The sequence below is a fragment of the Patagioenas fasciata genome, chromosome 27 (assembly GCF_037038585.1).
Source record: "Patagioenas fasciata isolate bPatFas1 chromosome 27, bPatFas1.hap1, whole genome shotgun sequence".
NCBI lineage: Eukaryota > Metazoa > Chordata > Aves > Columbiformes > Columbidae > Patagioenas > Patagioenas fasciata.
This window is the reverse complement of record NC_092546.1, coordinates 6,000,984-6,026,013: the sequence shown is the minus strand read 5'-3', so window position 1 is coordinate 6,026,013 and position 25,030 is coordinate 6,000,984. Positions and strand designations below refer to the sequence as shown.

General features: G+C 60.9%; 2 protein-coding genes across 8 annotated transcripts in view; one reads left to right on the top strand and one right to left on the bottom strand.

Moving 5' to 3' along the window:
- The window catches only part of IL12RB1 (interleukin 12 receptor subunit beta 1), a 4,640-nt gene extending 4,269 nt beyond the window's left edge, over window positions 1–371 (bottom strand). The window contains 1 exon segment of the mRNA XM_071799626.1: window positions 128–371. Within this exon segment, the coding sequence (XP_071655727.1) occupies window positions 128–371 (244 nt within the window).
- On the top strand, window positions 355–24,921 carry MAST3 (microtubule associated serine/threonine kinase 3). Of its 7 annotated transcripts, none has more exons than XM_071799623.1 (29): window positions 355–522; window positions 3,831–3,862; window positions 5,304–5,384; window positions 11,770–11,858; window positions 12,395–12,467; window positions 12,574–12,594; window positions 13,474–13,552; window positions 13,889–14,046; window positions 14,449–14,524; window positions 14,839–15,048; window positions 15,130–15,231; window positions 15,638–15,770; window positions 16,276–16,343; window positions 16,700–16,785; window positions 16,925–17,133; window positions 17,451–17,589; window positions 17,823–17,955; window positions 18,066–18,231; window positions 18,559–18,660; window positions 18,811–18,933; window positions 19,648–19,757; window positions 19,875–20,023; window positions 20,562–20,794; window positions 20,892–21,092; window positions 21,176–21,402; window positions 21,513–21,635; window positions 21,745–21,881; window positions 22,058–22,239; window positions 22,597–23,086. In XM_071799623.1, the coding sequence occupies exons 1-29, from the start codon at window positions 370–372 to the stop codon at window positions 22,944–22,946; spliced, it is 3,945 nt and encodes a 1,314-aa protein (XP_071655724.1). In that variant the 5' UTR covers window positions 355–369; the 3' UTR covers window positions 22,947–23,086. The 7 variants fall into 7 exon arrangements, with proteins under 7 accessions (XP_071655724.1, XP_071655722.1, XP_071655723.1 ...); XM_071799622.1 differs by lacking the exon at window positions 355–522 and adding an exon at window positions 1,492–1,566 and having other exon boundaries at window positions 22,337–24,921; XM_071799621.1 differs by lacking the exon at window positions 5,304–5,384 and having other exon boundaries at window positions 22,337–24,921.
- Window positions 24,922–25,030: the final 109 nt, after the last annotated feature.

Genomic DNA, 25,030 nt, shown 5'->3' with positions numbered 1-25,030 from the left:
GTCCCCGTGGTTCTAGGCGAGCGTCTCCATGTCAGCGCCAGCTCCCCGAGCCTTATCACCCCCAGAATCATTCATTGAAAGTTCTCTGAAGTTATCTCTCATCTCCCGGCGCCGCAGCAGCACTTACCGCCCCGCGCCAGCGCTGCCAGCGCCGCCAGCAGCCACCCCAGCATTGGGCGCTCGGGGTGTCCCCCACTGCATCCAGGGCTCCGGAGCCCTCCCCGCCTGCCTGATCCCCCGGCACCCAGTGGGTGCCTCTCCCCGGCTCGGCGCTCGGCACAGCTCCCCGCACCCGGCGTTTCCTCTTCTGCTAAAAACTGGCCCAAAGGCGGCCGTTCCCATGCAGGGCAGAGCGCGGGGCGCGATTGCATGCCTCGCTTTTACCAAAAGCAAAAGAGAAAGCAACCAAAATATTCCCCTTTTTTTCTGCAAGCACGCCTGCCGGGACCTGGCCAAACCCTGCCCTGGTTGCACCGCGTGCCCCGGCCACGCCGCGCGCCCCGGCCCGGCGAGAAGCGCAAGGTAAGCAAAAGAGGCGGCTTGGGGTTTTGAGGGTTTTGGGCTTTCTACTTTTTTTAATGCGAACTTCACCAGCGTGTTTTCAATCCCCTGCCCTTAACAGGGTGGATCTTGAGTGGCTGCTCCAAGGTTGAGGGGGTTGTTCAGCCTTTTGGCGGCGTGTGCGTGTGGTTGTTCCCAAAACTGGGCTACTTGTGCCCATCCCCGGCACAACTTGTCCCCTGCAGCCGCAAACAAAGCCCCAGTGAGGCGTGAGAGCGCGGTGTCACCGGGACAGCGGCAGCCACATGATGGGGTGGGTGACCTCGGGACAGCGGAGCCGGGTGGCACTGAGGGCCGTGCACAGAGTCTCCTTGTTCCCGCAGAAAGTGTCCCCTTGTGAGGCTTTTGCTCGGGCCGGATGGTGGTGGGAATGTCCCTGTGCCGGGGCAGCGCTGCCGGGACCCCTCTGTCCCATTGCCACGGCCATTGCCAAGGTGCGGCCACAGAGGGTCCCCTGGCACCTCCTGCCTCACTCTGTGTCCCCTCCCAGCTTAGGGTACACACCATACTGGGCCAAACTGGGCCACACTGTGCTTTACCGTGCCAAAACATACAGCAGGACCATGCTGTACACAGCTGTGCTGTGCCAGGCTAAACCAGGCCAGGCTGTGCTGTGCTGTACCACATCAGGCTGTGCCATGCTGGGCTGTGCTGGCTGCAGGACACATCTTGGCTGGACCACAACAAGCTGGGGGGGCTGTAGCCAGGTTGTACAGCCAGGCTGTGCCGTGCCAGGCGCACTGTGCCAGTGCCGTGCCAGACTCTGTCACTCTGGGCTGCTCAAAACCGGGCATAATGTGCCAGCCCCGTGCCATGCGGTGCCAGCCCCGTACCGTGCCAGCCCCGGGCTCGATGCTGATGCGCGTCCGGTGACGCGGCGGTGCCGCTGGGCGGCGCCCCGGGCGCACCGGGCGGACCGGGAGGGGCGGACCGGGCGGAGCGGGAGCAGCGGGAGGCGGCGGCGGGATGGACGAGTCCAGCATCCTGCGGCGGCGGGGCCTCCAGGTGAGCACCGGGAACGGGGCAGCGGGGCCCGGCGGGGGCGGGAGGGAAGCGGGGGGAGCGCAGCGCCCGTGAGGCTGCGGGGAGGGGGGTGCTCTGGGTGCGGGTGTGCAAGGGGTGGGTGCGGGAGGTGGGTGCTGTGCGTGCAAGAAGTGGGTGCTGCGTGTAGGAGTTAGGTGCTCTGTGTGTGCGTGGGCAAGAAGTGGGTGCTGTGAGTGAGAGGTGGGAGTTGGGGTCTCTGGGTGCTGCATGCAAGAGGTGGAGGTGCTGGGGGGGGGACACCTGCCCGTGCGGGTGCTGAGGGCTCCTTGAGAGCATTGTGGTCCCTCCTGCCCACCTGTGTGCCAAACCGCTGTGCCAGCGCCGGTTTACTCCTCCGAGCAGCCGCCCCCTCCATCACCCTGTGCTCCTGCTCCTGGCAGTCCAAGGGGCACCAATCCCGCTCCTGCTCCCCAGCACCCGCTGCCATGCTCAGAGGGGTGACAACCACAGACCCCAGTTCGCAGGGCTGAGCGCTCAGCCTGATTTTCCAGGTGACCTCCCACCTCCGTCTGCATCTGCAGAGCGGGGCTGCAGTAACCGGGGGGGCCCAGCCCGAGCTGTCGGGGCGGTTGGAGGATGGCACGGCGCTGCCTTCATCCGAGCTGGCAGCTCCGCGGGGCGGCTGCGCTCCACTGCACGCTCCCCCGCGGGAAAGAGCTCTCGCTGGAGCTGCCTCCCCACCAACGCAGCCGCTCGCAGCCACAGCCATGGAGTTCAGGGCTCTTGGCCCTGGGTGTCACTCCCTGGGGACAGGAGAGCCTTGGGGCCGTGGCTGCGTGCTGGCAGCCCTGTGGTGGGAGGGGTGGGAAGGGGATGATAATCCCGAAATGCTGGGCTGATACTGTCCCTGATGGCATCCCTGATGTTGTCACCGCAGGGATCAGCTGATGGTTAATCCCGGATGGTGGGAGATGCGCTGTGCTGGATGGGTGTATTGGGCACCCTGTGTGTGCTGGCCCTATGGCACTGCCACACACAGGTCCCCAGGGCTCTCAGGGGACACTCTGGTTGTTCCCTGGGATGCAACGTGGCCAGGGAGCCCTCAGCAATGATGGGTGTTGGGTGCCACAGGGCCACTCTGCACCCTCATTGCACCCACAGGTGGGTGGGGAGCCTGTGCTGTGGGACAGGAATGAGTATGTGGGACAAGGCTCAGGTCACCCAGTGATGCTGGGTGGTGCTTGGACACCCACATTCACCCCAGGCACCCACTCCATGCACCCGCACCACCCCCGGGGGCAAATACACACTCGAGTCCCTGTGCGCCCAGGCGTGATGTCACCCGTTGCCATGGCGATGCTGCTGCATCACTGCGTTGCAGCGTGTCCCAACCCCGGGATTTCCGCAGGGGCTGTGCAGCGTGGGCTGTGGGATGGGGCGGGGGTACCCCGAGGGGTGTGGGGTACGTGGGTGCTGCCATGTGTCCCCTGGTGGGTGGCAGCAGCCTGGCCCACGGGGAGCTCCCTGCCCGTGTCAGGAGTGCGGTTAAGCTGTTTTGGGGTATGGGACTGGTGGGCGCAGGGTCAGAGCGATGATGGGGCATTAGCACCCGCCGCATGTGCCACCACCCCATGGAGTGCCAGGGCTCACACTGGTCCCTTCACACTGTGCCCCTCGCAGCGTGCCCGTGGGATCGGTGCCATGCCCTGTGACATGCCCGGTGGCACACGGGTGGGCACGGGGGCTGTGGCAGAACCAGCTGCTGCCCACCACAGTGGGAGGATGGCGTGGGCCAGGGCTCCTGCCCACACAACCGCCCTTTGTCCCATTGCAGCACCTGCGAGCAAACAGCTCTGGCAAGAAATATTCCCAGCGGCTGGAAAAATAAACAGCGCGGGGGCTGTCGGCTGCTCCCCACAGCCGGGGACAGTGTGGGGGACAGGGCACAGCCACCACCCCAGGGCTACGCTCCAGCCCTGCAGCTCGGTGCTGCTCCTGCTCCACCACCCACGAGCCCTCAGGCCTGGGGCCACCAGCCTTGGAACTTTGGAAGGAGGTGTCCCCTTGCGCTGAGCATGGGTGGGTGATTTGTCACCCCCATCCAGCACAGCAGAGCTGGGGCACCCTGGGCACAGTGAGGGGGGAGCGATGCTGCAGTGACACCCGGGTGCCAATGGCAGCGGGGGTGCTGCCAGGCACTGGTGGGAAGTGGGGTTCCCACATGGGGACACCCCCCGACACCTGTGGCCACGCTCTGACTCTGCTTCTCGCTTTTCTCCTTGCAGAAGGAGCTGAGCCTGCCACGCCGCGGAAGAGCGTAAGTCCCCAAGCTGGGCCACTCGGGGTGTGGGCCGGGGTGTCACTGGGAGGGACACACCCGGGATGTGGCACTGGCACCGCAGGGCACAGAGGGAACGGGTATTGGATGGCACTGGGGCTTGTGGTGCCCAAATCCAGGGTGGCATCGCCATATTTTCTGATAGTGGAGGGACCTGATTGTGCATGTGCTGGGGTGTACTGGGACGTACTGGGGTGTGCTGCGCTCTGCTGCAGGTGTATTGGGGTGTGTTGGGCTGTACTGGGGTGTTCTAAGTGGTACTGGGGTGTCCTGGGCTGTGCTGTGATCCGCTGCACATGTATCAGGGTGTTCTGGGATGTTCTAAGCAGTACTGGGGTGTACTGGGGTGTGGTAGGAGGCTGTTGTGAAGCTGTGCTGAGGTTTTGTATTGGGCTGTACTGGGGCTGTTACTCAATTTGCGTGGGGGGCTGTACTGGGGCAGTTCCAGGGTGTTTTGGGGTGTTGTGGAGGTAACACAGGGGGCTCTCAGCGCTGGGTTGGTCACTGGGCTGTTCTGCGAAAGCACCAGAGGGATGTTGGTGCCATACTGGGGCTATGTTGGGGTGCACTGGAGCCGTACTGGGGCTGTACTGGAGCTGTGTTGGTGGAGCTGTGGTGTCTCAGCACCGGCACATCCCGGGGCCGATCGGGATCAGGGCTGCCGCTGGACCAGGTCGGGGCTCCGGGGGCTGCCGAGCCTTGCCGAGCCGAGCCCTGCCGAGCCGAGCCCTGCCGAGCCGAGCCCTGCCGAGCCGCAGGGGCGGGCCCGGGCCCGGCGGGCCGAGCACGGAGCCCCGGCGGGGCCGCCGCTGCCGCCCGCCCGCGGGAGCCGCCCAGCGCGGGGGCAGCCGGGGCGGCGGCGGCGCGGGGAGCGGAGCGGGGCGGCGGCGGCATGAAGTCGCGGCGGGACAGGCTGAAGATCCCCTCGCTGACCTTGGAGTGAGTCAGGACTGGGGCAGGGAGCGCCGGTACCGGCCCCTGGGGGCGGGCGGCGGGGCCCCGGGGTATCCTCGTCCTGCTGCGTCCCCATCCCTGTCCGTCCCCATCCCAGCGCATCCGCACCCTGGTCCATCTCCATCCCAGCGCATTCCCACCCCCAGGCTCCAGGTCCCAACCCTTTCTCCTGCACCCGCAGCACTGGAGACCCCCAGTGATGCCCCCCCGACAGCACCAGACCACCCGCTGTCTTCCCCTTCGCAGCCTTAGACCCGCCAGTGTCCCTGCTGTCCCTTGTGCTCCCCCTTCAGCTCTGCCCCGCTCCCCTCTCCCTGCCCTGCCTGCCCCTCAGCCCTTGTCCCCTCTCCAGCCCTTTCTGCCTCTGCTCTTGGGCCCCTCCGGATCCCCCAGCCTGGCTGGGGGCTGTGCCACGGGGGTGCCCACCGGCACCGCTGACGCCATGCCGGCACGTCTTGCCTTGCAGCTTGTCTCCGTGCAGCCAGAGCCCGACGCTGCTGAGCCCCTGCAGCCCCTGCAGCCCCTTACTAACCCTGCACCCCTGGAGGTAAGACACCCCCAGACCATCCCCAGGCACCGTGGCCACCAGCGCTGGGGCAGAAGGGACCGCGCAGGGAAGGGGAAGAGGTGGAGATGGGGGCAGAGAGGTGGGTCCCCCCCACCAGGGATGCCTTGGGGGGCCCCAAAAGCAGCACTGTCTTCTGGGGAAAACATGAGGTAATGTGGCCAGGGTCTGTCCCCAGCCCTGTGCACCCCAAAAGTGGCCTGACCACTTGGGAGCAGGGTGGGAGCGGGTATGATACCTCCATCCCACCCAGGAATCCTCCCTCACTGCCTTTTCTGTTTTGCCATGTGGGAAGGGGAGGGAGGGCTGCCCTAGGGTATGGGTGCTCCCCACCCAAAATGCCACTTTGTGGTGCCCCACTGGGTGTTCCCATCGCAGAAGCAGGTGCCCAGACCCTGCCGCATGTGCCGGCTGAGCTCTGCCCCGGGGACAAGGTGCAGCAGGTGTGCTGGCACCTGGCTGTCACACCCCACCCCTGTGTCCCGAGGTGCCCACAGGGCAAAGCCACGGCCTGCCTGGCACCCATGGGTGACACCGGGTGCCTCCATCCATCCTCCAGCTGGCACTGGGTGGGGAGGGACCCGGTGGGGAGCTCTGCCACTGCTCGGCAACCGGCAGAGCCATTTGTTGCAGGCAGGAGCCAGGGTGCTGCCTGCACTCTGCCTGCACAGGGGCCCTGCCCGCTGCGCTCCCCCTGCCAGCCCTGGCTGGCTGCCCCTTGCCCACAGTGACTCCTGCACATGGGAAGACACGCGCGGCCACACAATTGCTCAGCTAATGCCTCGGGGAGGGCGTTTTTGGGATGCTTGCGATGGGGATGAGGACGGGCAGCCTGGCAGCACCCATGGGTGCCTCCACGTGCTGGGCAGGAGGTGCTGCCGCTCTCGGTGCTGCCGCTCTCGGTGCTGCCCTTTCGCCAGGCTGAACCCCCACCTGAACCCCCATTGTGGTGACTTGTGGCTGTGGCACTGGCTGGCGGTGCCCGGTGAGTGCGGCGATGCTGTGCTGTGCGGCTCGGGTGGCTTCGCTGCCGCGCCGCGTTTTGTCACCGGTGTGGTGGGGGATGGATGTCACTGGGTCTCCCTGATTAAGTGTGACAGCCGGCGTGGAAGGGGGGTTGCGGGGTGTCTACCGGGATGCTACCGGAGAGGTGCCCTGTGAGCACGGTGTCCCGGGGGTGCCAGGGTGCTGCTGGGGGAGTGCTCCTCCCAAGGGACTCCCAGGCTGTAGGGCCACCCTCGCTGATTTGGGGAGGGGGCGATTCGTGCCCCTCAAATGCATCAGCAGCAGAGGCTGCATCTCCATGGTAACCCTGACCCCATTTTGGGGTGCCGCCCTGTCTCTATGGTAACCTCAAGCCTCCATTTTGGGGGTGCTGCCCTATCTCTATGGTAACCCTGACCCCAACTTTGGGGTGCAGCCCCATCTCTCCGATAACCCCAACCCCGTCTCTCCCGCTCCCCTTATTCTCCCCCCACCCTTTTGGGGTGCTGTCATGGAAACCCCGGGCCCGTTTCGGGGCGCTGCCCGTCTCCATGGTAACCCGGGCGGGAAGGGGCGGGCGGCGGCGGGAGGCGGCGGCGGCGGGAGCCCGGCCCCGGTCCCCGGTCCCAGCCCCCGGCGCCGATCCCGGCCCCGCGCGTCCCCGCCGGCTCCTCCCGGCCGTCCCGGTGGGTGCGACCGGGCCCCGGCGGGGCCGAGCGCTCCCGGGATGTCGGACCCGAGCTGCTGGGGAGCCGCCCCGCCCGGTTACCGGGGCCAGCGTGCGGCCGGCGCTCTGCTCCAGCGCTCCAAGAGGTACCGGGGGCGCACCACGGAGGGTGTGGGTTTGGGGGGGGCCGTGTACCCCCGGGCATGGCGGCTGTGCACCGGGGTGCGTGGTTTGGGGGGGCTTTGCACCGGAGGTGCACCCCGGCGTGCGTGGGTTGCAGGGGAGGGAACATGCATTGGGGGGGCGCACTGGAGTGTATGGTTTGGGGGGGCTGTGCACTGGGGTGCATGGGGTGGGAGGGGGGCTTTGTACCAGGGAGCACACCGAGGTGTGTGGGTGCAGGGGGGAGTGTTTGCACCAAGAGGGCACACGGGAGTGCGTGAGTTTGGGGGGGTATTTGTGGCGGGAGGGGGAACCGGAGGTGCATGGTTTGGGTGGACTTTGCACCGGGGGTGCACCCTGGGGTGCACAGTTTTTGGGGGGGGTGGTCTGTGCACTGGGGGGTGCGCACCGAGGTTGGGAGGACTGTGCACCATGGCTGCACCTTTTTGGAGGATTTTGGTCACTGGATGGGGGGAGAGTGCATCCCCAGAGCCCCCAGGTTGCTGGGGTGGGCTGGGCTGTGCATCGGGGCGGGTGCATTGTTTGAGAGCTCAGGGCCATGGGGGTGCGTATTTTAGGATCCTGAGGCATTAGGGGATACATTAGGTGTGTAGTGAACACCTGCTGAGCCCCCCAGGTGCAGGCAGTGGGGGCTGGCACCTCCATCCAGCAGATTTGGGGTGCGTGCTGTAGCCAGCCGAGGCATCAAACCCTTCCCTGGCTTGATATAAAGAAAAGGTGTTTGAAGACAGCGCGGAGGCAGAGTGGAGATATTCCCATTGTCAATGCCTTTAATATTACCGTGGGCTGGCACAAAGCGACACGGTTGCTTAGCAAATGAATCCACTCAGCACTGATCCCAGCCCCGTAAGGCACCTGCTTCCCCCAGGCTGCGGGAATTAGTGCTGACAGCACCTGGGGGTGGGCCAGGGGGTGCTTGATAAACGAGAAAAGGTGTTGGATGGGGTTTTCCAACCTGGGGTGGCTGAACCAGAGGGGCCCTGGGAGAGATGTGTAATTGGAGAGATGATCCAGGCAGTCATCTGTGTCCAGCTGAGTGTGATGAGGCTGTAATTCTCATGAAGGGCAGAAGGATTTGCTCTTCTTTCATTGGTATTCCTAGAATCCACGGCGAGAACCGGTCTGGCCTATTTTGCAGTGGGCAGAAAGCAGATGATGTTATTTAAGTGGGATTAAGAGGTCTGAGGGATCCTAATTTCCCACGGGGGGATGCTGAGCTGGCTGGTGCAGGGCAGGACGGTCGGCGGCTCAGTGGTCGACGGGGCTCTTCTCCTCCGTGGATGCTGCCCGTGGCTGTTCACACCTTGTACACCGCAGGAAAACATGCCGGCAGAGGTAGCAGGTACCATTTCCTACCCGCTGATGGGAAACTGTGGCACGGGGACGTGCGGGGATGTGTCCTGAGGAGCAGGGCAGCTTCTTTAGGTTGTTCTCTTGCAGCACAAAGAGATAAATAAGTCTCGACGCAACTTGGTACCCTGTGATTCCCTGTGAGGATTTGGGACCTTGCTCGGTGCTCTGGGGTGGGTTAATAGGAGCATCTGCAGTGCCAGGGTTTTGGCTGGGGTGGGTTAATAGGAGCATCTGCAGTGCCAGGGTTTTGGCTGGGGTGGGTTGAGGGGCCAGGGTGGCTCCGCAGAGCGGTGCTGGGTGCCTGGTGAGGGGGTTGTGAAGATGTGGTGGGGTTGTTGTGAGGATGTGCTGGGGTCATCTGTGGCCTGTACCAGGCAGCGTGGTGCACTTCCCCATCCAGACCCTGGTCCCCATCCAGACTGTGGTCCCCAGCCTCCCCCATCCCAGCCTCCGTCCCAAGTCACAGAGAAGAAATCTCATGGAGGAACTTAGTGATGCAGCTGCTTGGTTCGGCGCACTTCAACGTTAAACACAAGCTTATCCCGCTGGAAAATGATTTTTCCGGGATGTGGTGATCTGTGGCCCTTCCCTACATCTCTAGGCATTTCAGTGCCGTGCGCCCGTTTTGGGGGGATACGGAGGAAAAGTGTTCTCTGCAGCCACGTGAAGAAGGGAGCCGGGAGCAGAATCTCGTGCTCTGAATCACGTAGCTGGGAGCGGAGCCACCCGCCTGCCCTTTGAGACTGCACCCGCTCCCTTATCGCCCCGACCCTGCCCTCGCTGCCACGCTGCTCCCACCACCCTGCACCCGTTTTGCTCCGAAACGATGGCTTTTTGCCTGATTTTTCCCTCCAACGCCAGGCCCACGGTGCTCGGTCGTCCTGGGAGGTTTGCGGGGTGGGATGCTGCGGGAGAGATGCGGATTGCTGCAGCCCCTCCGTCATTTTCCCGGTGACGTTGGCATGACCCTCGGTATCGCACGGTGCTGACTCTTTGCCACCCAAAACCACTCGTCCAGATCCATGCACCGGTACAGGTTGGGGAGGAACAACCCCTGGCACCAGCACAGGTTGGGGTTGACCTGCTGGAAAGCAGCTCTGCGGAAAAGGACCTGGGAGCTCTGAGGGACACCAGGGTGACCACGAGCCACCAACAGGTCCTTGTGGCCACAAAGGCCGATGGTATGTGGGGTGCGTGAGGAAGAGTGTGGGCAGCAGGCCCGGGGAGGTTGTTCTTCCCCTTCTGCTCTGGTGAGGCCCCATCTGCAGAACTGGGACCAGTGCTGGGCTCCCCAGTTTAAGAAGGACAAGGAATTACTGGAGAGAGCCCAGCACAGGGACACAAAGATACTGAGGGGTCTGGAGCATCTTTGTGATGAGGAGACACTGAGAGAGCTGGGGCTGTTGAGCTGGAGAAGAGAAGCTCAGAGGGATCTGATCAATGATCAGTAGCTCAGGGTGGGTGTCAGAGGATGGAGCAGACTCTGTGCAGTGGTGCCCAGCGCCAGGGTGAGGGGCAACGGGCACAGACTGAAACACAGGAGGCTCCATCAGAACATGGGGAGAAACGTCTGTGCTTTGAGGTGCCAGAGCCTGGCCCAGGCTGCCCAGAGCGGGTGTGGAGTCTCCTTCTCGGAGCCATTCAAACCCCCTGGGATCCTGTGTGATCTGCTCTGGGACCCTGCGTGAGCAGGGGGTTGGATGGGGGATCTCCAGAGGTCTCTCCAACCACAACCGCTCTGTGTGATTCTGTCACACACTTTCCACATCCTTTGAAATAAACGCTGGATGGCAACGGCAGCGCCGAGGCGGCCTCAGCATGAGCAGCGCGGGAGATGCTGACAGCGATTTTTCCACTCCATTTTTGGTACCAAATGTGCAATTCGGTGATGGAGGCAGAGGGCAGCAGCCCCAGCTCCTGCCTTCGGGGCTCCGCAGCTCCTCTCTACCCCGGGGCTTGTTTCCAGCCCGAGGTTTCCATGCGCGAAGGATGGGAACCAGCTGGGGATGATGCATCGGGCGAAGCGGGGGGGTGAGTGGCGCAAGATGGTTGCGGAGCCGAGGGTGGAGCGCACGGAAACAGGAAACGTCGGCCTCTCTCTGTGTCACCACGGCTGGAACTTGCTTCGTTAAAGATATATTTTCACTTCCAAAATGAAACCTCCCGTGCAGGGACTGAGCCCCTGGTCCTTGGGGTGTCCCCCGCGCTGCAAGACGGGGACACATGTGCACAATGGAACGGCGAAGCTGGTGCTTTCTGCTTTGCTTGGGGCAGGTTTGCTTGCTGTGCCTCGGTTTCCCATCCGGCGGCGCGGAGCTGCGGTTTTGCTCTTGCTCCGGCGGTGGGTGCTGGGCTGTGAGTCTGCGGGTGCTGCAATGGGTGCTCAAGCTGGTGTTTAAGCAAGAAGGTTCTCAAGCAGAAGAGCTGGGGCTCCCAGTTTTGGATACGGGGAGAATCCCTTTGCCTCGGGTTAATCCTTTTGATTTTGTGGGCATATCTGATGGTAAACGATGTCCTTTAATTAGAGGTGCCCGTGCGGGTTCCTGTTACCGACCCAGCGAGGAAATTTAGCGTCATCTGTGCAGAATTTGCAGCCCGAGGAAGCGCAGATAGAGGAAGGGGAAGGTCGCATGCTGGAAATATCTGCAGTTCCCTCTTGGCAGAGGGAAAGAACTTAAATGAGCTGGTCATGTTTTAAACAGGGTTAAAACGGGCTGCGGGTGGTGGTTAGTGACACAGGGGTTGGGGACCTACCGCTCTCCCCGCCGTGCCATGGGGGCTGCCCGGTATAAGGAGATTCACCAGAACTGGGGGCGTTTTCCAGGCGGTGGAGCAGGTCGCGTTGTGGCCTGAAGCCGCCTGGCATTTCCATCGCTTCCCCCTTTTACATCCCTTTTTCTATTCCTGCCCTCGGCGATGTGCCCAGGGGCTGCTGCTCTGTTCCCCCCCAGCGAGACAAAACCAGAAGTGGGACCTTGACGGGATGGTTTGTCATTAAAAATAACCCCGTTGTCCCCTCTCCGGCAGCGCTGAACCAGGGACAGACCTCCCCTGCAGCTGGAGAGCCCTAATTGATGGGGTGACAACAGCCGTGTCCCCTGGCACAGGGCACCATGGACCCGCTCGTGCCCAAACCTGCCCTTTCCTTCCGCACGTTGATTGCCTCTCTTTCTCCCCTAGTTGCCGAAGCAGCAATAGGAAGAGCTTAGTGGTGGGGACCCCCTCTCCGACCCTCTCCCGGCCTCTGTCCCCCCTCTCCGTGCCGACAGGTAAAGGGACGTCCCAGGGGGTGGGTTGAGCGTCTCTCAAAATTACCCCAATATTTTGGGGGAGTGGGGGACGCGGCCTTCTACTTCTTCAGCATCTTGTTAGCAGCAGTGGGCTCTCTCCTGGCCTTGGGTGCCTTTTCCAGGAGGCAATAGCTTGGGAAATGATTTATCCCCTTTTTCCCCTCACGGAGCAGCTGGGGTGATTATTGGGGTGGCTCCCTGATAGGAGCTTGGAGCCGGGGGGGTCGGGCTCTGCTCCCCAGGAACAAGCGCCAGGAGCAGAGCAAACGGCCTCAAGTTGCACCAGGGGAGGTTGAGGTTGGATCTGGGAACAATTTCTCCCCCAAAGGGCTGTGGGGCATTGAACAGGCTGCCCAGGGCAGTGCTGGAGTCACCATCCCTGGAGGGCTGGACAGACGGACATGAGGTTCTCAGGACACGGGGCAGTGCTGGGGTGGGTTATGGTTGGACTCGATGGTCTCGAGGGGCTTTTCCAACCACAGTGATTCTGTGACTTTCCCCTTCCCTCCCCACAGCCGGGAGCAGCCCCTTGGACAGCCCGCGCAACTTCTCCGCCAGCACCTCCGTCAACTTCCCCTTCGCTCGCAGGTGAGCCCCCAGCCCTCGTCCCGCACCGTTACTATGCCCTAATAATTCTAATCCAACAGCTGGGATATGTTTTCATTCTCTTTTTGCTTTTGTTTCTTCTCCCCAGCCATGCTCCTCGGACTGACAGGTGAGGACCAGGGACCCGCGGGGGCTGCGCTGGGGGAGATGTCTGCCCCACGTCACCATGGCCCTTCGTTAAGTGCATCCCCAGGTGGTAGAGTTTGCACTTAGACTGGGTCCCCTGCAGCTCCAGGGACAGAAATGTCCCCGTTCCCATCACACTGTCCCTATTCCCAGCTCAGACGGGTGCTTGGCCAGGTCCCCATGGACGCAGATCTTGCTGCATCCCCTCCCCATCCCGCACAGCTGCCAAAATCCTGTTTCACTAATTAATTAATTGCACACATGGGGAGGGCGGACAGCTGATTTTAACCCATCGATCATCCCATGGAAAAAAGCTGGAGGCTCGCGGATGCTTTTCACGCTTGTAACAGAGCAGAAAGCCAAAGTCGGGGGCTGCGAGCCGGTGGCGGTGGGGGCACGTGGTGGTGCGGTGCCAAACCCGGCACCCGTCCAGCTCGTGAAGGTCCTCGTCTTGACCTGGACATTGCCCCGTCCCTTAGAAACGTCTCCGGGAGGAAACATTCGCCTACGTGCGAGCGGTCGCCTTCCTGTTTATAACCGGGCTCAGCTCCGCGGCGCCTGTTGTCTTGGGATGGGGCTTTAGGAATCCCCATTTCTCCTAGAAAAAAGCCCCCGGAGGCTGAAGTTTAGTCCCATTGAAAACCAGATTCCACTGTTCCTTTTCTCTTCTGCAGAACAACCCCCCTGCTCGCCTGCAAACCCCTCTTATTTCACCCAGTTTCAGTCCGTGCTGAAAAGAGATTTCAGGGTTTATTATTCCAGCCAAACCTGGATCCTCCTCCCCATCCTTATTGCTCTGATATTATTTGTATTTAGATGTTGTTTTTTTCCCTGTATATGACGGGCGCGTTTGCACTCACAGGGCTGATGGCAGAAGGTGGTCACTGGCTTCGCTCCCCTCCTCTGGCTACGGGACCAACACCCCCAGCTCCACTGTCTCGGTAACGTTTGCTTTCTCATGGCAGCGGGCAAGAAGAACCCAAAACCTTTGATTTTTCATGAAATGCCTCCTCAGACCCCGTCAGTTCCTAGGCAGCCCCTCCGTTTTGAGAGGACCATGCGCTTTAGCCACATCGTGCTTTCCAAATGTGCTTTTAAGAAAGTCATAGAGTTTGGTGACTGGCTTTGCAGCATCCCCGGGTGTTATGGCATCCCTGGGCGTTGTGGCATCCCTGGTGCTGCCCATTGGTGTTTCGAGCCTCCTAAGAAGCTCTGAGGACTTTTCCCCTCGTGGTCATCTCCACCTCCTGATGCCCAGCATCCCTCTTCTTTTCCAGTCGTCCTCATCCTCCCAGGAGCGCCTGCACCAGCTGCCGTACCAGCCCACCCCCGACGAGCTGCATTTCCTTTCTAAGCATTTCCGCAGTACGGAGAGCGTCACGGACGAGGAGGGCCGGCACTCGCCCTGCCTGCGCCCGCGGTCCCGGAGCCTCAGGTACAGCACCCACCGTGGGGAGCATCCATGGTGCTGCTGGGATGATGCACTGGGTGCTGGGACGTCCAGCGCGTCCTCTGCTCCTCTCAGGAGCTGTTCCTGGGATTTAATACATTTTTGACACCAAGGGTGGGGAGAGCCTGGCCAAAGTTACCCAGAGGGGTGGTGGATGAACCATCCCTGGAGACATCCCAGGCCAGGCTGGACAGGGCTCTGAGCAACCTGAGCAGGTGAAGATGTCCCTGTCATGGTAGATGAGCCAATGGCTCCACTCAGATGAGCTTTAACGCTTGGGATCGGGAGTTGAGAGGAGGGAACTGATCAGTCTCCAGGAGCAGCAGCTATTTGCGTAGATGGAAAGGACTTGGACCTTGTAATGCAGCTGGTTTCCTCACTCCACAGCCCTGGACGGACGAGTGGAACATTTGATAATGAGGTTGTGATGATGAACCATGTCTACAAGGAGCGGTTCCCCAAGGTAACTGCTGGGACCAGGGAGGACAAGCGTGTTAGTGCCTCCTTAGCCTCCTGACAGCATGTGCTCCAGAATGCATGGGTAGATACACCAGTCTCTGGAGACTTTGGTGGAGCTCTTCCAGCCTGCTGGAGGCTGGGTTCCAGGTGGGGCCAGGATGTCCACATGGATGTTGGAGCTGTGGGAGGTGGTAGCATGAGATTTCAGTTGACCAAACCCAAAGCAAGAGGTGGTAGAATGAGATCCTGGCCGGCCAAACCCAACACGTGTTATGGGGGTACATGTTCCTGGGCATCACCATCCATTCTGCCTTGCAGGCCACCGCCCAAATGGAAGAACGTCTGCAGGACACCATCACAAACTTCTCCCCGAGCAGCACTCTGCCGCTGGCAGACGGGGTCTTGGGCTTCATCCACCACCAGATCATCGAGCTGGCCCGCGACTGCCTGGCCAAGTCCCAGGGAGCTCTCATCACCTCCCGCTACTTCATGGAGCTGCAGGAGAAGCTTGAGAAGATGCTCCGAGATGTGAGTACGAGGCAGTTCCCTGCCCGGTGTCATCATCTGAGGCCACCGGTAGACACCTGGTTTCTGTCTCCTCTCCAACAGGCCCAGGAGCGTTCGGAGAGCGAGGAGGTGAAGTTCATTGACCAGCTGGTGAGGAAGCTGCTGATCATCATCTCCCGTCCCGCTCGCCTTCTGGAGTGCCTGGTAAGACATGGCAGCTCCCGATGTGTCTTGTCTTGCATGGACCATGACAGACAAAGCATCTTCTCACCACTTTGCGTGGTCCACAGTTTCCATGGGAACCACTGCTCCTCACCATCCTGGCCAGGCTGTAGCAAGGAGCTAAGACCACTCCTAGCATCAAAGCCATTTCTTGGAGAGGAGAAGCTGGTTTTTCCTAGCAGTGTAGGGAGATGTGAACTTCTCAGCAAGCTTTCTCATCCATTTTCAGGATTTTTCAGTTGTTGCACTGAATTTCTAAAGCACTCACCGTTGTGCTGTGGTTCCTGCAGCTGGAGGAAGGAGCTCTCGGGGCTTTGTGTTTTTCCCATCAACCCTTCATGTGGGGAAAGGTCTTGCTCCTCAACTCTGCTTGGTTTTCCCCATCCAGGAGTTTGACCCGGAGGAGTTTTACCACCTCCTGGAAGCTGCGGAAGGACACGCGAAAGTTGGCCAGGGAATAAAGACCGATATTCCCCGCTACATCATCAGCCAACTGGGGCTCGTCAAGGACCCGCTGGAGGGTAGGGAAGCGCTCGGCTTGGTGGCTTTGAGGTCTGCGGTGGGGTGTGGACTCCCAGTTTGGCCGCTGGTGTGCGTGAGTGAGCACTGGGAGGTGGCAGAGGGACCAGCAGGGCTGAGCTGGTGTCATGGGGTGGGTCACAGCAGGACCAGGACAACGTCCAGGTCTCCCAGCCCACCCCACCCCACATCCCTGGTTATTGCTCCCAAAGTTCAGCAAAGCAGATTAAGCTCAAGAGCACTTAATCTATAGGGAACCACAGCCTTGGGAGGGGAACCGTAATTCCTGAAGAACGTGGGGATGACTATGGACAAAAGAGAATTATATAAAATAAGTGTTTAGCCTTGTGTTGAACCTCTTAATGACACAGCCTGGATTTCTCCATCCGATAGCTTGGGCAAAGTATGTGGCTAAATCTCCAAGTTTGGAGGGAAAGTAGTTGGTGGGGGGTTATTTTGGTGAGGGCTGAGGATGAAGAAGGTGAAAACCATCCCTGTCTTCTGCAGAAATGGTGCAACTGGATCACTTTGACAGTGGGAACACCATCACACCGGAGAACGATGACACCTGTGAGGTGAGTCTGGTCCTACCTGCCCGTCCCACCTGCTGCCTCCAGCCTTGTCCTGTGTCACCCCACACCAAAGCAGCTCCTCTGCTCCCTTAGGCTGCGAGATGTTAATTCGGGTTGTCCCCAAGGGTGGCCGCTCTATTCAGGTGTCACATCTCACGGTCCCTCCTCTGGCTTCTGGGCTCTTGACCTGCAGAGCACCTTCGTCTCCTGGTTTGGGGATGGTGAGGGGTCAGGGAGGGGTGTTCTCTGGTAGTGAGGAGCACTCGGAGGTGACACCTGATGGTGCTTGGTGAAGTCCTGCTGGCACTCAGAGCTCTGGCACGCTGGGATACATTAAAAACCTTTCGTGTCTTCTTCAGAGCCGACCTTCGGCCACCGCTCCTCGGAGGAAGCCCTGCGAGGGCGACTTTGAGACCATCAAGCTGATCAGCAATGGGGCTTACGGGTGAGTTGGGAAGTTCCTAACACTTGTCTCCATCTCTAAACATCTCCAAAGTCCTCCCCGGCTGAGCCTTGTGGTGCGGCGTGGCCAGTCCTGGCGTTGGAGGACGTGTTTTGAGGTCCAGCGTTGTGCCCTCTCCTAGGGCCGTGTACCTGGTGAGGCACCGGGAGACGCGGCAGCGCTTCGCCTTGAAGAAGATCAACAAGCAGAACCTCATCCTGAGGAACCAGATCCAGCAGGTGTTTGTGGAGAGGGACATCCTCACCTTTGCGGAGAACCCCTTTGTGGTCAGCATGTTCTGCTCCTTCGAGACGAAGCGGCACCTCTGCATGGTGATGGAGTACGTGGAAGGTGAGAACCGGATTCAGGGCTGGAATGGGGAATATCAATGTCTGAGCATTGAAGACACCACCTGGGCATCTCCTGCCGTGCTTTGCTTCAAGAGTGGAGGGAAACATGAGGAGATCCTGCGTCTCACCTTGATGGAGGTGGTGGTGCTCACCTAGGGGAGAGTTTGTTCCCCATGCCTGGGGATCAACGCTGCTCCAAGGGAGGACAGGAGAGTCTGGTTGGGATCTTGCTTGGCAGAAGAGTCAATGTCACCATTCCCGGTGACCTCCCTGCCTTCTCTGAGCCCCCCATGCTCAGGAGGACCCATGTCCCCACAGGGGGTGATTGTGCCACATTGCTGAAGAACATGGGCCCGCTGCCTGTGGACATGGCGAAGATGTACTTCGCTGAGACCGTGCTCGCGCTGGAGTATCTGCACAACTACGGCATCGTCCACCGCGACCTCAAACCTGACAAGTGAGGATGTGGATCAGGGCTGAGTGAGGACGGGGTTGGGTTGGAGTGAGGATGGGAGAGGGACTGATCCAAGCCAAGAGGATAAGGCAGGATGAGGTGATGGGCTTTTGGTGCCCAAAGACCTGTTTTCCTGTTGTTGCAGCAGGACCAGAGGCCTGGCGGTCCACCTGGTCCTGCACAGGTCTCCTCAGAAGCAAACAGCATCATCGTGGGCTGTCTGTCTTCTCTTGCAGTTTGCTCATCACCTCCATGGGCCACATAAAGCTGACAGACTTCGGTCTGTCAAAGATCGGCTTGATGAACATGACCACAAACCTCTACGAAGGGCACATGGAGAAGGACACTCGGGAGTTCATGGACAAGCAGGTACGAGGTCCTGCTCCGCTCGGCCTGTCTGGTGTCACCAGGGACTGGGATGGCCTCAGGACCTGCTGCAAAGGTCCGTGCAGAGGTACCAGCTGCTGCTCCCCATGCAGGTGTGTGGCACCCCGGAGTACATCGCCCCGGAAGTCATCCTCATCCAGGGCTACGGGAAGCCCGTCGACTGGTGGGCCATGGGCATCATCCTCTACGAGTTCCTGGTGGGCTGCGTCCCCTTCTTCGGGGACACCCCCGAGGAGCTCTTTGGGCAGGTCATCAGCGGTGAGTGTTGGTGGCAGCGCTGCTGCTCGCATCGCTCTTCCCAGTGGTCGTGGCTCATCCTCAACACCTGGAGAGCTCCGTTCCTCCATTTCACACCTACATTTTCACCCTCCTTGCAGCACTTTGTTGCATCCCCTTGAGCGCGAGTGTTGAACAGCGAGGAGGCTCCTCAAGCTTTGATTTTCCACTTTGGGCAGAAGTTTTCATCTCCTGGGGGACTCCTCTCTTGCCCAGAAGTGTCTTCTCCACCAACCTTGCATCATCACAGCCCCCATCATGTCCAAATTCTTCCAGCCGCCCCAAACTCGTTTTCCTTTCTCCATGCAGATGAAATTATGTGGCCGGAAGGGGACGAGGCTCTTCCCGCAGACGCCCAGGACCTGATCATGAGGTTGCTGAGACAGTGTCCCCTCGAGCGCCTGGGCACCGGTACGCGTGGACTAGACGAGCTTTGAAGTTCCCTTCCAACCCAAACTGTTCCATGATTTGCTCTGCATGGAGGAGGGGCCATGGCGTTTGGGATGGGAACGGGAGCACCCCGGGTCCGCCCATCCCCTGACGGGGTGTCCCTCCTGGCAGGGGGTGCGCACGAGGTGAAGCACCATTCCTTCTTCCTGCACCTGGACTGGAACGGGCTGCTGCGGCAGAAAGCCGAGTTCATCCCGCAGCTGGAGTCAGAGGAGGACACCAGCTACTTCGACAGTGAGGCCAAATCCACCCCCTTTTCCCCTTCCTGCCCCCCCCCCCCATTCCGTTATCCCAGCCACAGGTTGGATGCTCCCACAGGAGGTGAAAATTGGTCCCTTTACAACCCAAGTTGCAAAACAGATGCAATCCTGTTGCTGCACTGCTCAGCTTTACCAAACGCCTTATTTTCTCCCCCAAAAACTTCCCTGGGGTTTGGGACCAGGCTTAGTACTGGGACCAGCTCTGGGCTCCTCAGTTTAAGAAAGACAAGGAATTACTGGAGAGAGCCCAGCACAGGGACACAAAGATACTGAGGGGTCTGGAGGGGTCTGGAAAGACTGAGAGAGCTGGGGCTGTTGAGCTGGAGAAGAGAAGCTGAGAGGGATGTGATCAATGATCAGTAGCTCAGGGTGGGTGTCAGAGGATGGAGCAGACTCTGTGCAGTGGTGCCCAGCGCCAGGGTGAGGGGCAACGGGCACAGACTGAAACACAGGAGGCTCCATCTGAACATGGGGAGAAACATCTGTGCTTTGAGGTGCCAGAGCCTGGCCCAGGCTGCCCAGAGCGGGTGTGGAGTCTCCTTCTCTGAGCCATTCAAACCCCCTGGGATCCTGTGTGATCTGCTCTGGGACCCTGCGTGAGCAGGGGGTTGGATGGGGGATCTCCAGAGGTCCCTCCAACCCCAGCCACCCTGTGACTCTGTGACTCCGCTCTGCCCCTTGCTCTCAGCTCGCTCCGAGCGGTATCGCCACTTGGATTCGGAGGATGAAGAAACCAACGATGAGGAATCGTCCGTGGAGATCGGGCAGTTCTCCTCCTGCTCCCATCGCTTCAGCAAGGTGCTCCCATCCTCCCTCCAGCAGCTGAAACGCCGGGCGCTGCGCTCGTGCAGAGCATCCGTGTCCCTGGGGATTCCCAAATTTGTGCTCTTGGCTGACGTCTCATCTCCTCCTCAGGTGTACAGCAGCTCCGAATTCCTGGCGGCCAACTCCAACCTCAGCCTCTCCTCCTCCTCCGACCGGAGTCACAGTGAGGACAAAGAGGAGCGATGGGACCGGCACTCGGGAGACGAGGACAGGAGCCGGCTGGCGGGCACGGAGCCCCGGTGCGTGCCGAGACGGGGGATGCGCCAAGGGTTTGTGCCGGCATTGAGGGTTTGTGCTGGCACCCCTTGTTTGCATGAGCATCGAGGGTTTGTGCTGGCACCCCTTGTTTGCACAAGCATCGAAGGTTTGCGCTGGCATCAAAGATTTGTGCCAGCTCCGAGGGTTTCTAGAAGCACTGAGGGTTTGTGTTGGCACCAAGGGTTTAGGCTGGCATTGAGGGTTTGTGCCAGGACTGTGCGTGTGTGCACATTGTCAGCGCTGAGCGTTTGTGCTGGCATTGAAGGTTTGTGCCAGCATTGAGGATTTGTGCCAGCATCGAGAGTCTGTGCCAGCATCAAGGGTTTGTACCAGCATCAAGGGTTTGTACCAGCATCAAGGGTTTGTACCAGCATCAATGGTTTGTGCTGCACTGGGGGTTTTCACCAGCCCTGAGGGTTTGCAGAGGTGTTGGTGGGACACCTCCTGGGGTCCTGCGCGGTTCAGTGTCACCCCCCTCACCCCGGCTGGGTTGCCCTGAGCCCTGCGCTGTCCCCACAGCCTGCGCTCCTGGACGTCCAGCAGCTCCACGCCGTACAGCTCCCGGCACGAGCGCAGCCGCAGCCCCGCCGCGCTGCCCAGCACCTACAGCCTGGACACCATGCCCAAGTTCGCCTTCTCCTCGGAGGACGAAAGCCCTTGCATGGCGTCCTCCAAGCCGGAGAGACCCAAATTTGTGCTGGGAGACCCCGACATGGGGACCGGCAGCGTGGTGAAGCCGTCGGCGTTATCCGGTATGTAGGTGCCGGTGCGGGATGCTCTGGGGGCAGCTGGGGTGGTGTGGGGTGGCTTCTCCATGTCCCCAAATTCTCCTTCGTCACCTCTGCGCAGCTGATCTCGCCAGCCTGAACCGCATCCGCCTCCGGAGCAACAGCACCGGCACCAAAAACTCGGCTCCTCGGGGTCTGGAGCCGGGCGGGAGCCGTCGGCTGGGCAGCCAGAAGGACATCCCGGACAGACAGAGATCCTCGCCGGGCGGCCGTGTCCCCAAATCCGCCTCCGTCTCGGCCCTGTCCCTCATCATCACCTCAGGTCCGTGTGCCGTGTGGTCTGTCCCGCCGCGTGGCGGTTGCCGCGTGTTTTTCCCGAGCTGAGCCGGCTTTTCCTGCTCACAGATGACTTCGGCGGCGGTGCCTTGATGAGCCCCATCTCCCCACACTCCCTCTCGTCCAACCCCTCTTCCCGCGACTCCTCCCCAAGCCGGGATTCATCCCTGGCCATCGCCAGCCTGCGGCCCCCCATCATCATCCACAGCTCGGGCAAGAAGTACGGCTTCACCCTGCGCGCCATCCGCGTCTACATGGGGGACAGTGACATCTACACTGTCCACCATATGGTCTGGGTAGGTGGCCTGGGCTCTGCGTGGGGTGACGCCGGTCACGTTTCCCGATGGGAAAACCCCAGGAGGAAACTGCGGCTTCATCCATTAAAATCTCGGTGTTTCGACTGCAGAGCGTGGAAGAGGGGAGCCCGGCGCAGGAAGCGGGGCTGAGGGCGGGCGATCTCATCACACACGTGAACGGCGAGTCCGTGCTGGGTTTGGTGCACCGGGACGTCGTGGAGCTGCTGCTGAAGGTGGGTGAGCGGTGCCGCTCCGTTCAGCGGCACCGGCGCGTCCGTCCGGCGGCTCCGCAGCCTCTCACCTGGTTCTTGAGCTACAGTGATGTCTTTTTGTTCCCCTCAGAGTGGGAATAAAGTGGCCCTGCGCACAACCGCCCTGGAAAACACTTCCATCAAAATCGGCCCCGCGCGGAAAAACAGCTCCAAGACGCGGATGGCGCGGAGGAGTAAGAAGAGCAGGAAAAGGGACGGCCAGGACAGGTGGGGACAACCCGGTGGGGTAAAATGGCATTTGTCCTAGGGGGGATGCTCTGCCTCTTGCGTATTGGGGTGTTTGTTGAGGTCCAGTTCTGCGTGGCAGATTGCGGGTCCCCGGCTTTAAGGAGAAACCAGGGCTCTTCCTTTCCCCACCACCATTGTGTCCTCCCCCCAAGCAGGAGAAAAACCCTTTTCAAGAAGATCTCCAAGCAGTCGTCGGTCCTGCACACCAGCCGCAGCTTCTCCTCCGGTCTCCACCACTCTCTGTCCTCCAGCGAAAGCCTCCCGGAGTCCCCAACGCACAGTGTGTCCCCCGGCCCCGCCACCCCCTGCCGCAGCCCCGCTCCCGACCTGCCCCCAGGTACCCGTGGCGAGGGGGGGATATTTGCTCTGGGCAAGGCGGGGGTGCCGCGTGTCCCGCTGTCCCTCACCATGCCCTGTTTCTCTTCGTCCCCCAGACGCTGTGTCCCCACAGAGCACCTCTCCCTCCTCCAGCACCCCGACGTCCCCCGCCGGCCACGTGCGCCCCAGCTCCCTGCACGGGCTGGCGCCCAAGCTGGGGGGGCAACGCTACAAAGTGGGACGGCGCAAATCCACCAGCAGCATCCCCCCCTCGCCCCTGGCCTGCACCCCTTCCTCCGCCCAGCGCCCGCCTTCTCCCCAACGCTCCCCGTCCCCGCTCCCTGGTTACCCCAAAGCCCCCCATCATTCCTTCCAGGGCAAGACCCTGTCCCCCCCCACCATCATCCGGCAGAGCTCGCGGCCCCGCAGCACCGACTGCCCCCGCTCCCCCCTCCTCAAGCGCGTCCAGTCGGCCGAGAAGATCGTCACCATCAAGGCGGAGAAGAAAACCGGCGGCACCCGCAAACTGGGGCTGGAGATGCCACCGATGGACGGCGAGGCCATTGGGGAGGGCGAAGCGCCGGCGTACCCCGGGGAACACGGTTACCACCCCCCCGGCTCCCGGCACGACCGGGACCAGGAGATGGTGGTCATGCGGCGCTTGAACCTCTCGGAGCGTCGGGACTCCTTCAAGAAGCAAGAAGCGGTTCAAGAAGTGAGTTTTGATGAACCGGAGCCGGTACCAGCAAGCGGAGACGGTGACAAAAGCGAAGCCGCGCAGGGCGCTGCTCTCCGCTGTGGCGGCACCAAGCCCGGCGCGGTGCCGCAGATCGCGGTGCAGGGCTCCGAGAGCGACGAGCAGGACCCGCCGGCGGCCGAGTGGGAATGTCGCGGCTCCTACCCCATCGGCGGCACCGCGCAGCCGGACGGCAGCGTCCCCTCGCCACGCTGGGACAGGTGCGAGCAGTGGGACCGCGGCTCCCGGCAGCACCGGGACTGCGGGGAGAGAACAACTGGCCTCCAGCACCCGCCACCGGTACGGGGCCGGGAGCCGCTGGGTGCTCAGCTCCCGGCGCCCCGGGGTGCTGTGTGGAATGGGGCCAAGCACCCCTGAGCCCCACACCGGCACCCGGGGGTGCCCCGTGACATCCACCACCTCCCAAAACAACCTTCCCGTGTGGCGTATCTGAGATAAACCATCCCTGGAGCCGTTTTGGACGCCGGTGCCCCAGCGTTTCACCTCCCCCCCCCCAAAAAGGCTTTTTGTACTCCCCGAAAGATGCTGATATTTTTATAGAGACACGGGAGCTTTTCCGGTGGCGGCGTTTCCACGGCACGGCCCCGACCCTTTGTGTATAGAAAGGACTCGATGCAAATATTCGTTAATTAATTTATTACTTTTATAAGCTAAAGGGGCAGTGCAGGATGGTCGCAGGGTCCCAGCCGGACCCGGGGGGTCCCCAGGCTTTTCCATGCAGTCCCCAGCCGGATTACACGATGTTTTCTAACCTTGCAAAGACCCACTTGCTTTTCCCCACTTTTTAACTTTAGTCTTAGCTGGAAGCACCCTAAATCTCCTCAAAAATGCCCATCAGGTGCGGTAATTGTAATATTTAAAATAATAATTCAAAATAAACAAGGCACAGCAACAGCCCCCCAGGCACTTGCAGCCCGAGCTGGGATGCATATGCCTGATTATATATACCTATGGGTCATTCTAGGATGATGCATATGGTTCATTTTATAAGCGTATAGCAGATGTAAAGGTTTTGATTCTTTTATTCGGAGCCTTTTGGAGCCGCTCGTCTCCAATGGCTCAGGAAAAGCAAAGACGGCCCCATGGGGTCAGCAAGCGGATGTGAATATAAATGGGATTTTGGGGTTGGTTTTCGCTCTTTGCGCCTCTTCTGCCACCGCATCCCACGGTGTCCGTCGGTCGGTGCAGACAGACACCCCTCAAAAGCCAATATTTCTTTAAAAAAAACCAACAAGCAAACAACCACCCCCCACCCAGCGAGAGCCTGTGCTGCTGCTTCATCCGTAATTCGGAAATTTCAACCCCTCTTGTCACTTTTTATCCAACAAACTGGGGCTCAACCCAGCATTTCCCCCCCATTTCTACTGTTTTCTAGGATATAAATGTTTCCATTTGATAACGCATGTACTGGCTTGGCCCCCCACGGCCACATTTTACCGCCCCGGTGCTTTGGGCACCGTCCTGGCAATGGGGGGGGACTGTCCCCAATTCGCCGACCCCCCGGTGCCATCGGGCGTCACCGCGCAGCCGCCAACAGGCGCGTTTTCAACCCCAAGGCAGCCGGTGGCTTTTTCAGTTGCGTGTTGGGTTATTTTGTGCGCGTGCGGTTTGTGCCAGGCTCCGGATCCCGCTTCTTCCCCTGTTAAACCGGTGTTGTTGAACCCCCCAAAATGAGCGGCCGGAGCCACTCGGTGTTCCCTTTGCTTCTTCCTCCGTTTTCTGTATGAAGGTCTCAGGAGGGCAGTGGGATTTGAGGGGGACGCTGGGCACCCCCTGCCCGCCCGGAGCTCGGCCGCGCTCCGGCAGCATGGATACGGCAGGAAAAGTTATTTTTTTAATGGAAAACGTCTTATAAACCAAGGGGACCGCGTCTTCCCGCGCAGCGCCAGCTTCGTTCTGCCTCCGGGATGTTTGATGTTGTATTAAAATTGTTCCATTGGCTGAGCCCTGATGTGGTGTCTGCAGCCCGGGGGGGTTTGGGGCGGGTGGGGGGATGGCGAGGGGTGATGGGGCCGGGGCTGGGCTGGGGGTGCCCGGTGCGGTACCCGGTGCG

Coding starts and splice junctions, on each gene's coding strand:
- MAST3 (XM_071799621.1), top strand. CDS start 370: ATGCCTCGCTTTTACCAAAAGCAAAAGAGAAAGCAACCAAAATATTCC. Junction 12,595..13,473: donor CATGCTCCTCGGACTGACAG/GTGAGGACCAGG, acceptor TTGCACTCACAG/GGCTGATGGCAGAAGGTGGT. Junction 15,232..15,637: donor CTCGCCTTCTGGAGTGCCTG/GTAAGACATGGC, acceptor TTCCCCATCCAG/GAGTTTGACCCGGAGGAGTT.